The 11,182-nt window shown below is 41.3% G+C and overlaps 1 protein-coding gene across 3 annotated transcripts in view; it reads left to right on the forward strand.

Annotated features, from left to right (window-relative positions):
• The first annotated feature begins 1,158 nt into the window (after nucleotides 1-1,158).
• ano11 (anoctamin 11) overlaps nucleotides 1,159-11,182 on the forward strand; it is a 20,772-nt gene continuing 10,748 nt past the window's right edge. The window contains exons 1-15 of one of the 3 annotated variants that reach the window (XM_061057807.1): nucleotides 1,159-1,374; nucleotides 1,516-1,666; nucleotides 2,168-2,294; nucleotides 2,405-2,598; nucleotides 2,700-2,807; nucleotides 4,012-4,148; nucleotides 4,248-4,305; nucleotides 4,388-4,498; nucleotides 4,594-4,759; nucleotides 5,414-5,504; nucleotides 7,762-7,858; nucleotides 7,973-8,116; nucleotides 8,638-8,775; nucleotides 9,856-9,954; nucleotides 10,142-10,244. In XM_061057807.1, coding sequence (XP_060913790.1) covers nucleotides 1,535-1,666; nucleotides 2,168-2,294; nucleotides 2,405-2,598; nucleotides 2,700-2,807; nucleotides 4,012-4,148; nucleotides 4,248-4,305; nucleotides 4,388-4,498; nucleotides 4,594-4,759; nucleotides 5,414-5,504; nucleotides 7,762-7,858; nucleotides 7,973-8,116; nucleotides 8,638-8,775; nucleotides 9,856-9,954; nucleotides 10,142-10,244 — 1,705 coding nt within the window. In that variant the 5' untranslated portion in view covers nucleotides 1,159-1,374; nucleotides 1,516-1,534. Of the gene's footprint in view, nucleotides 1,375-1,512; nucleotides 1,667-2,167; nucleotides 2,295-2,404; nucleotides 2,599-2,699; nucleotides 2,808-4,011; nucleotides 4,149-4,247; nucleotides 4,306-4,387; nucleotides 4,499-4,593; nucleotides 4,760-5,413; nucleotides 5,505-7,761; nucleotides 7,859-7,972; nucleotides 8,117-8,637; nucleotides 8,776-9,855; nucleotides 9,955-10,141; nucleotides 10,245-11,182 lie in introns of all 3 variants that reach the window. The other 2 variants (XM_061057808.1, XM_061057806.1) reach the window with 2 other exon arrangements.

The following is an 11,182-nucleotide window of genomic DNA, read 5'->3' on the forward strand; positions in this document are numbered from 1 at the left end:
GCATGCCCTTGTTTACTCTGTTCTGCACTCTTTCACCTAATACAAATTTAATGTCTCTCTCTTCATTGGTCTACATTTTCCTGCTTCCTCCCTCTATATCCCTTTCCCCCTTTTCATTCAAATATGGTCACAGCTTGCAGACTGGAAGAGTGTGTGTTTACATTGATCAAATCAAGTTACAAGGTAATTTGTACAAGAAACTGTGAAAGCTGAGTCGGGCAAGATGTTGTCCTTAGAGAATACTTTGCATGTTTCTACAGGACAGGATCAACAAAGAAGCTGTTTTGTCCACAGGGGCCACCCATATTGACACAAATTGAAAGATCCTCAAAGCTACTTTAAAGGACAGATATTATTCTCTTTTTCAAGAAGTTTAAATAAGTCTCAGAGCTCCCTAAAACATGTCTGTGAATAAACCCCTCTATTTCAGCCCTGCTCAGAACAGGCTGTTTCTGTGTCTGTAGCTTTAAATGCAAATAAGCTGTGTCTGACCACGCCCCCTCTCTGGAAGGACTTGACAGGCTTGGGCTTTCTTGCAACATGCTGTATTGTTTACGGTGAGAAGGCAGACTCAGAGGGCAGAACAAACACCTAGCTGTGGGAGTGTCACCGACCTGGGGGAGGGGCTACTGCCCTTTGTGATGTCATGAAGGGAAAATCTCCAAACAGCCTGTTTGAGCACACATTTTCTGAAAAGTGGAGTAGGCGAAAGACAGAGAGGATGGACTTTTCTCATAATTGGGGGGTTTGCAGACAGACTAGGGACACATATTAGTGTTAGAGGAACATGGTGAAGTGTGTTTTGCACAATATGTGACATTTAAATAACGATAAATATGATTTGAAAAATAGGTTAAAAACCTCACATTTTTTAATCTTCTATTACATTAGTCTTGTAGCTTATAATATTCATGTCAGCATATAAAGCGTAGTGGGTTTGATCTTCTCTTTTAGTGCTGTAAATAATAAATGTTAATTGTGTTTACGTTTCAAAACCTATTAAGAGAAATGTGCGAACCAGCTCGAATGGATGAGGGACTACCCGTATAGCAAAGAGGAGATTCCCCCTACACGTGTTACATCCTGCATAATGATTATTTTAGAAAGAGAGCTCCGACTTCACTCTCCTATTCTCTGCCTCTGACTGACTATTACATAATTTATGAAGAGGGGATGAGCACTGTATATTTCCTGTGCTGAGATGCAGCAGCTGCTGCCTGCATGCTAGGTCCATTACGGTATTCTTAAAGCTATCTCGCTGTGGGGCAGAGGAGCTTGACGGATTCAGAGACAGAGAGGAGGGAGAGGACGAGGGAAACACAAAGAGCTGCAAATCCAGACCTGAGCAGCAGGCTCATTTTCACCAAATCAAAGGTACATCATCAACCATTTTTCTCCTCTCTCAGTGTCTCTCTTTAGAGCATGTCTGTTTTCATCCTTTGTGAACTACTTTGGTTATTGGCACAGATTTCTTCTGCAGCACACTAATATGACAGTGTATGTGTCCATCAGTAGAACCTCTCTAGTCCTCATCATGTTGAGGAAGGGCTCGGAGCTGCTGAAAGGGGACAGGGAGGTCCTCCTAGATCTGGACTGTGGAGGAGACGCACACCACACAGACAGCTATGGGAGTCTACACAACGGGAGCTTCATCCCGCCAAGATATGTAAGCACTTTTTTAAATTAAATGCTGCAGCATGTTTTTTCTTTCACATTGACATATACCGCACACAGTCGCCCTAACTCTGCTGCTTTGCTCATTCCTTCACACCTCACTGACTTCTCTTACATGTTGCAGTGAATCTGATCCACAGTAGTACACTGTGGTGTGACGTTATGAGTGTCACTGTGAAAATGCAAAACGTTTGTTTTAGCTACATTGGACTTTCCTGCATTGAATGCTTGTTCTCACTCATACTGTGAAAAAGCTCAGTGATCAATTTCCCTCTTATCTTTCTGGACCCATTATTGCACAGTGGAGGCTTTTATAATGCCCAGTAATGGCACAACATTTCGCAGTTAAACCTCATTAAAGGAAAGGTCCATATACAAAGACAAGGGATTGAGATCAAACAGGAAAGGGAGTCGGTTTCTGCCTGCACTCACTGGTGTCTAAATAAAATGTGTCTACTGTGTAATTATATCTTATCTGTTTGGATGCTTTAAGTTCTCAGCCGCACCTGCTGCCGATGGCACCATGGATGGTGATGATCCCATTTATGTTCACTGTAATACAAGAAATCAGCCAGCTCCACAGCCGGGGAATTACTTCAGAGATGGAAGAACCAAAATCGGTAAGCAGCATCAGCAGATTTCTATGCTTTAGTTCACACAAGCTCGCTGATTGATGACCGAGTCAGTGCTTCATTTAACCCTCTGACCTCCATGCTCCATCTGGGTTTAGACTTTGTGCTGGTGTGGGAAGTTCGCTCCCGGAGAAAGCGGCGAGGAAAGGGGAAGCACTTGGCGACTGCTGAGGAGGGGGAAGCTGTGCCCACTGAGGAGAACAGCAGGTCTGAAAGAAGGAAAGCACAGCTGGCCCAGTGGAGGGAGAAGTTTGTGCAGAATCTTGAGAGTGCAGGATTGCTCATGGAAAAGGTATGCTGATGAGATAACACATACACAACATCATTTCTAAGTATATACATATTTTTAACCTTCTGTTGACACTGTTTGCACCCTGTCTCTCTTTCCTTCAGGAGGAGACGGCAAATGAAAAGAAAACAGTACATTTTCTGAAGCTAAGCGCTCCTTGGGATGTGTTGGTGTGTTACGCTGAAGAACTCTGTGTGAGAGCTCCATTGCAGGTTAATGCATCTGTTAATAATTATGATACATTTAATTTTCAACATAGCAGTCCGAAGGATTTTGGTGATCCTCTGACGTTTGATCTAGTGCTGCTAGCTGGTAAAAGTTTGTACTTACCCTGTGAGAAAAACATCAACATGTTTGTGAGGAATTACCATCGAAGTTTGCTCAGGCATCTAATGTCCTCACACAATGTTCCTTCAAATTCAACTTTATTGTCTCCGAGGGGAAATTTGTATTTCAGCCAGGATAGAACAATAATAATATAGAAAACACAGCACAAAGACTCAGACAACAGAAACAACAAGAACCCTGTTACTCACTATGCCAAGTCTCTGGGTTACTGTGAAGTAGTTTTCATTATTGTCACAGTCAAGAATCCCTCTGATCACTTGACCTTTTTCACCACCATGATGCTGATTTGGGCCACGAGTAAAATGATTATTGGATTGATCTCAACGAATCTCGTTAGATTTTTCATGTTCCCTTCAGGATGATTGGTACTATTCATCTGGTGCTTTCGTCAGGTCAATGGCTGGTTTCAAAACAAAAAGCTGCAAATCTAATCATATTCCCTTTGGTCCCAACTGTGGGCTTCTTCATGTTAAGTTCTTAGTGTATAGAAGCATGCTAACATGCAGAGCTAAGATGCTAATTACATGTAAACACAAGACACATTTTACTTTATGAGGATCAGTATCATAGCATTGTCATGGTGCACATTGTAGCATGCTAATGGTAGCATTCAACCCTGAGCAATTTTTTGCTAAGCAAAACCCTGCTGAGGTGTTAGCATGAAAGTAAACTGTGAATATTTTAAGTCACTGGTGGAGGTCGCCTTCCCTTTAAAATGTGTACCTACATGGACAACGACTCGTAGGACAAAGCTGCTGAGTTGTGAATTCAACATTGACAACTGTGCTTAAGTTTGAAATCACAGTGCCGTGATTTATTGTTTGATTATGTTGCTAACAGAACTAGTTGTGCTTCCTCTCTTTGATTACTTACAGAGAAGCTAGTTCCTGATTGTTGGGATTGAAACCCACAAATACTTGATTTCATACATATAGAACAAAAAAACAGGACTTAGATGCTGAAATGTTCTTTTGACTTCCACAACCACAGTGACTGAAATGTAAACGACAAAGATCAGGATGATAGAGATGATTTTTCTTTATACTAAATGAATGTGTTTTTTTCCAGACACAGCCAAATCTGGACTTCAACACATCTGCTCGGGTTCTAAGTAGACTATGCATACCTAACGTCATGAAGGAGTCTGTGCCAAACAGGCCGCTGGACTATTACACATGTGCCTTTCGCAAATCAAAGATGAGCAGGTGAGGTCAAATAAACAATGGGGGAAACAATGTCAGTGTAAATGTTTTATCACAGTAAATAAAAGTGTATCTTCCTGAATGGATATCTCTCCTCTGCAGGTTCCTTGGCTGTGACGACCACGAAAACTACTTCACAAATACACAGAGACATCGCATCGTGAGTAACAGGAATTCCTCTTCTTCTTCTTATTATTCTATTTTTATTTTTTCATGGAGTGAGTGTTTGCACATCATTTCAGGTGTATGAGATTCTTGCCAGGACAGTGTATGGAAAAAGGAAGAGGGCAGAGGTGGGTGTGGACAGACTGGTCAATGAGGGAGTGTACACAGCAGCTTTCCCGCTTCACGAGGTGAGACATTTTTTATCTGATCTTCACTTTCATATCAAACTTGTTCTGTTTTCCCTCTACAACCAACACATCCGTATGTATGTTTGATTTTTCAGGGCCCCTTTGAACTCCCGAGGCATGAGATCGGTCCTGATGAGCTGAACCAGAGGCAGGTTCTTTACCAATACTGGGCCCGCTGGTTAAAATGGTTCAAGTACCAGCCACTGGACCACATCAGGGAGTACTTTGGAGAGAAGATTGCATTCTACTTTGCCTGGCTGGGTAATAGAAATTCTACATCAGAAATTTTAGGTGCTGGGGGTCTATGAAACTATTCATTTTAGCATTTCCATTGTGAGGATTAAGGCTTGTGAATGTAATAATCCCAAGAATCTTTTGAATCATATTTTTAATTCACCCTTCGTATTTAAATGGAACATGATGAAGAAAAACTACGAGCTAGTATTTCACACCTCCATAAATCTGTAATGACTGAACGCACAGCATTTTCATGTGACATCCTGGATAATAGAGTAGTCCAGTCTACAGCCAGAGAATATTTCACTGTTCTAAACATATGCCTGGTTGATTTATCTGGGACATAACTCCCTGGTGTACAGAGAGATCCAGGTTTTACATCCCTTCTAAAACAAACTACTCAAGTTGGTAATGAGCTGTGGAGGTAAGATAAATGATGTCTCAACAAAGAGAATAATGAGGCAGATAGGAATCCTTAAGCAGAGTTATGAGAATAAGCTTGAGACAATTACAGTAAATCACCAACCCCAACATGAGATATACATCTTCTGTGATGCCTACATTACTTTGTTTTTTTATTAAGGACATCCCAACAGTAAACAGCAGAGCAACAGTAATATCGCATAACCCTCCCATCAGCGGAGAGATGCAGCCTAATGGAGCTTTTTATCTCTGCAGGTTTCTACACAGCCTGGCTGCTACCGGCAGCAGTGGTGGGTACTCTGGTCTTTGTGTCTGGAGTCATGTCGATGGGTACCAACACACCAGCGTGAGTCCGCACACCACACCAACAGCACCCCAATACATTTAGAATAAGATCACATTTGTTTGCAAAGCGTCTCTTGACATTCACAAGGTGCAGAAGCTAAAGAACAGATAAAAATGTAATATGTCAAATATTAAAAGAAACTGTGCTACCCTACAAATGAACTCAAAACTACCAAGCAACAAGTGAACAAATAGCACCGACGGCATGTCTTGTATTTGTGCTGGGATGACTCTTCTGAATTAATGGAGCATTCTGATACTTCAGAATAAACATGAAGGTCAGCCTATTCAAACCTTGAGGATTGGAATGACATAATCTTTCTTCTAGAAATAAAAATCTGACTTCACAAGCATAAAAAAAATCAACCTATATTCAATACAGTCAGAGCTTTGGTTGCTATGTCCTCACCCGGTGTGATTAGTAAGCTAAAGTGGCTATTAAAGGTCCCATATTCTGCTTTTTCTGGTTTTATATGCTCTTTAGTGTGTTTTCCAAGTGTCCTGTGCATGTTTAGGCACATCTATGTGCAAAAATACAAAGTCCGCGGAAACGCGGCTTCTCCTACGTCCTCCTGTTAGCTGTAGCATTAACTCAGAGCGTAGAGGGAGCAAGGAGGAGCAGTACATGAAAACAGACACTTTTTTCAGACTTTAGCTATTGTGAACGTACAAAAGTAGGTACATAAGTACAGTAGGGCATAATATGGGCTCTTTAAGCAAACGCACCTCACTGACACCCGTATATCATGTCACATTAAGGGTATAACATAGGGGCGCTGGTGGCCTGGTGGTTGGTGTGCGGAGGCTGGGGTCGTCCAGGCAGGTGGCCCGGTTTAGGGTCCGACCTTTGGCTCCTTTCCTGGATGTCTGTCCCCACTCTCTCTCTCTCCCCGGTTTCCCACTCTATCCACTGTCCTATCTGTAGGTGGAGGCATAAAAAGCCCCCCAAAAAAAAAGTACAACATATTTTCAAAACAATTTAAGTCATCAGGTTTTTACCTCACCAGCTTTCTAAGTGTTAGATACTAAAGGGAAATTTAAAGTGTCATTAATTCACCACCCCTTATTCTTTTTAATTGTTGGGTGTTAATAATATTGTAATTTTTAGTTTTATTATGGAGCCATTTCTTAGTCAACCCCAACTGGACACATTGACTTGCTCAAGTCTCCTTTCCTAAGAGAGCTTGCTATGTTTGGTACCATCATGCCTGAGCACCAATAACAACACCTTGACTTATTGCCCATTGCCAAAGTCCTACACTAATGAATGCAATCCAGGAGATTTCTTTCAGCCCACTCATCGTCCTCTCAGAGAGAAAGCTCTTATTCCCCAAAATGTTAAACTATTCCTTTTAGGGACACCAGGACGCCCCAGAATGTAAGACTCTCCTCACGCTTTTCCAGCCAAATTATGCTAAGCAAGCACTGTTTGGAAAACAAACAGACCCAAACATCAAAGCACAGTCTGTTCTGCATAAAAGCAACCCCCACTGGGCATGTCTGTGCCCAATTAATTATGCATTATTCAACGCCACAGTGGGCTCTGCTCTCCCTACACAGCGCTGTGGAGTCACTTCTCTAGCAGGGTGTGTATAAGGTATTTGGCCCCTTATATTGCCTTTCTGATTGTTTGGGTTTTACATTCTGTTTTTATGGCATCCTACTGCTTTCAGTGACAGAACATTTATGTCAGTATAAAGCAAGAAGGGACGCTAGAGGGAATGGAAGATAAGTCGATATTTCAGGATAGGAAAACGCCAAACGTGTGAGATTCATGAGGTTCATTAGTTCACAATGAAGATTAAAGCCATTGATTAGTTTAGAATGGATGGAGAGCAAGATGTGGCAAGAATAAATTGCAGTAGCCTCAAGTGATAATGGACAATTAGTGCCAAATAAGCCCCACATCATATAATTAACAAAGAAAGAGCCCTCTCAGTAGGTCCAGCCTTTATTTGTTTAGCTGATCCCATGTGTAGATGTTCTTTCAGTAACTCGCTTTCTAAGCGAAAGTGCTTCCAGCTAGCTGGGAGAATGATTTCACCACCTCTCATCTCTTCTACTTTCCCACTTGTTCAATACACCCTGGTTTCATTTGAGTAGTTTAAAAGATTGAAGGCCAAATATCTCTGTTTCTTTCAAATCTGCCAGGCAAGCCGGTGCATCACAATCTGAATACTTTCTTTGCCTGAAAGCTTTGACATGTTCTTCTCTGCTTCATTTTTTTTTTTTTATGTCTCCATGTGTTTTTTCAACAGTAAAGAAATCTGTAACAGTGGAGCCACGTACCTGATGTGTCCTCTCTGTAACACATGCCAGGCTTGGAACATGTCTGAGATCTGCACGATGGCCAAGGTAAGGAACTGTGAAATCATTTCACTGTTACAAAACCAGTTCATAAACATTATCAATGAAAGCTGATATAATCAAGGCTGACATTCACACATTGCTTTAAACTTATCATTACAGTTGGGCTACTTATTTGACCACCCTGGAACAGTCCTCTTCAGTGTGTTCATGTCCTTCTGGGCTGTCACCTTCCTGGAGTACTGGAAACGAAAGATGGCAACCCTGGCCCATCACTGGGACTGTATGGACTTCCATGAAGAAGAGGTCCCACAATCACTCCTTTCTTTTCCATACATATATATACAGTATCTATATATGACTTAAATGGTTTCTGGTATGTCATGATAAGGGGGCTAGAAATCCCAAAAGAGTCCATCTGCACATTTGCATTGTCGCATCTGGAGACCTGAGGTGTTAAAGTTCAGGGGCCGAGGGTGTGCTCCCAAAAAACATATAAACATTTATTATTGCATGTTATTTTGTTAAAAAAACATACTAAAGTAGCATGTTCACACAAAAGGACAAATTAGATGACGTTGGGTAAAGAGCAGGCCATTGGTCCTCTTTTTTCCCTTCTTCCATTGTTACAGAAAAGGTACACTGTGTCACGTTTTGGTGTTTTGTCAAAGTATTTACACCTCATCTCATCTGTCGGGAACCTCCTCTCCACCCTTTGGTTTGCAGAGCTTGGATTTCTTGACCTTAACTCGCCAAAGGGACCATTTTCAGCTAACCAGCAAGGAGTGTGTCCATCAATGCTGATGTCATCACTGTGTTCCCTTTAGGAGCGTCCTCGGCCGGAGTTTGCAGCCATGGCCCCGTCTATGGAGCCAAACCCAGTGACTGGGGTCAAAGAGCCGTACTTTCCAGAGAAGACGAGGATATCTCGCATGTTCACTGGCTCCATGGTCATCATAATGATGGTGAGAAGCTGTTTTGAAGAATGGAGAAACCAAACACTGGCTCTGAGGTGTTTTGGGTTTTGGCTTTCAATCTGTAAATTCACCTCTATATGACAGCTGGTGGCTATTACATTTCAAGTGTATGTTTTGATCATTACTATAGCTAAAGTTATGAGGTAGTACATTTTCATTAATCATCTTTTGATTTGACAAAATCTGATCCGATCCCATACCAATATGTGTCATTTTCTTTATACTTGGTTTCAGTGAATAGTCTCTGTCTTTTGAGCTTTTACTTTAGTGATGCCGAAAAGAAAGAGTGGTTGGGTTGACATCTTTGTGCAGTTCCACTGACACCTATTATAATGACTGAACCCTTTTCTTATACATTTATTCAGATCATTTTCACCCAGGGCTGGATGAGATCTGATTATCTAATCCATCCACTGCAATCTCAGTCTCATTACTCTGGGTATTGTCACCTATCTGCCCCAGGAGAAATGCCATCTAAAGCTTAGTCCATAGTAATAAAGATTGAGTGTCAGGTTCCAGACAAAGCACAATCTAATAAGGACCTTTGGTATAGAATGACTACAGATCACCACTAACTCCGAAAGAGGATGTAAGAAGAGGTCCCAAAATCTTCTCATTTTCATGTCATTAGATTCTGTCCGCCCTGTGCAAAGGTCTGTGTGTGGGCTGCAGTCCAAGATCAGACAGAAACCAAAAGTTACCCTCAATATAACCAGGGTCAAACTCTCCTCCCTGGACTACATCCGTGATGTGCAAGCAAAGTATAGCCTCTAAAAAGAGAATACATCCAATCCAAAACAAGAAGCTAATATTCATTCAAATAGCAACACTGCACCAAAATATACAGGTCTGAGGTTGACCTTTTTGCCAAAGTAATACACCACAGAGATTCACTTAAAGGGGAGTTATACTCATCTACAAGTGACATTTTGTAATGCTGAATCAGCATGTTCTTGTGCAGCAAACAGCATAGCGATAAGAACTACCTTGTTCTAAATTGTACCCAACAAAATTCACCCACCTACTGTGATGTTTTTTCACCCCGTGTCCCTGTGTCTCTCCTCTCAGCTTTGTGTGGTGATGATCTTCCTGGTGACGGTGGTCATGTGCCGCGGGATCATAAGCATAATGATGTTCCATACTGGGAGCCCCGTCCTACGTACAGAGGTATATAAAAGCTACACAGGATATCCATAGTGCATGCAGAGATTTAATTTATTCTCATTAGATGTTGTACTCTTTGAATGAATACTACATGCTCTACAGGCTTGCATCTCTAGCCCCACAGTAAATGTGTGATTATGTGTCTGCATTATTAACATTCATACATTCATGTCTGTGGTCTTGTTCTCAGGCCGGGACAATAGCAAACGTCTCCAGCAGCATCGTGAATCTTGGCCTTATCCTGTTGATGGGCCGTGTCTACACTGCATTAGCTGAGCAGCTCACTAAATGGGGTAAGAATCAATACTTCTCTCTGACAACTCAAACCTAAATCCTTAACATTGATATCAGCCTCTCATTGGATCGTGACTAACTGATACCTGAGACTCCTCAAAAAGCAAATGTCTCTTATTCGATACCAACATCCATGTTAAAAAATACTCCCTTAGTAAAGCAACCAAAACATTCTGATGAGTGAAAGACTTACTGCAGCACACATGTGACACACAGTGGCATCCTTCAGTAAATTACATGCACAATATACAGTATGTGTCTTGTGCATAAACTCTAATCCTGGAAGCCTGTGACGTGCACCTGACAAAACATACACAAATAATAACTCGATATCAAGAATTTTAGTTTTTAATAAGAAGAAATTACCCACAAAAAAAAGTCCAGATTTGTTTTTTAATGTACAGAAAACTATCTTTAGTCTCAGTGAAAACTTAAAAAGACCCTCATTAACAACATCTGCTGGGATTCAAACTGTCATATTTGGGCTTCCTTAGCTAGTATCAACAATACATGAAGTCAAGTTGTATTATTACCTCCTCTGTCATTTAACATATTCAGATAATTCCTCATGTCAAGCCTGGTACTGTTTGTATTGCTAGGTTTTAGCTTGTTGGCTTACAGCTAAACACAACAAGCGTCAGCCCGATAATCTAAGTTGTGATGCTAACATACATGTAGTTTATCATCTTGAACAACCTTGAAGAAATGAGCAATACATAATCTGTTGTAGAACACGCTGCTATACAGGCCGGTTGTGCTGCAACAACATTTCTGAGGTGTTGTTGCCCAGGAGTTAAGGACCTCTTCTATTGGCTGATAAAGGCTGTGATTGATCACCTCTGCAGTTGAAATGATTTTTTGTGTCTGTTATCATCCATCTTGATAAGACAGAGGAAAACTATGCATGAATAGTGTCGTCTAGCCAAATGTTCAGCAC

This window comes from Labrus mixtus, chromosome 15 (assembly GCF_963584025.1).
Source record: "Labrus mixtus chromosome 15, fLabMix1.1, whole genome shotgun sequence".
Lineage (NCBI taxonomy): Eukaryota > Metazoa > Chordata > Actinopteri > Labriformes > Labridae > Labrus > Labrus mixtus.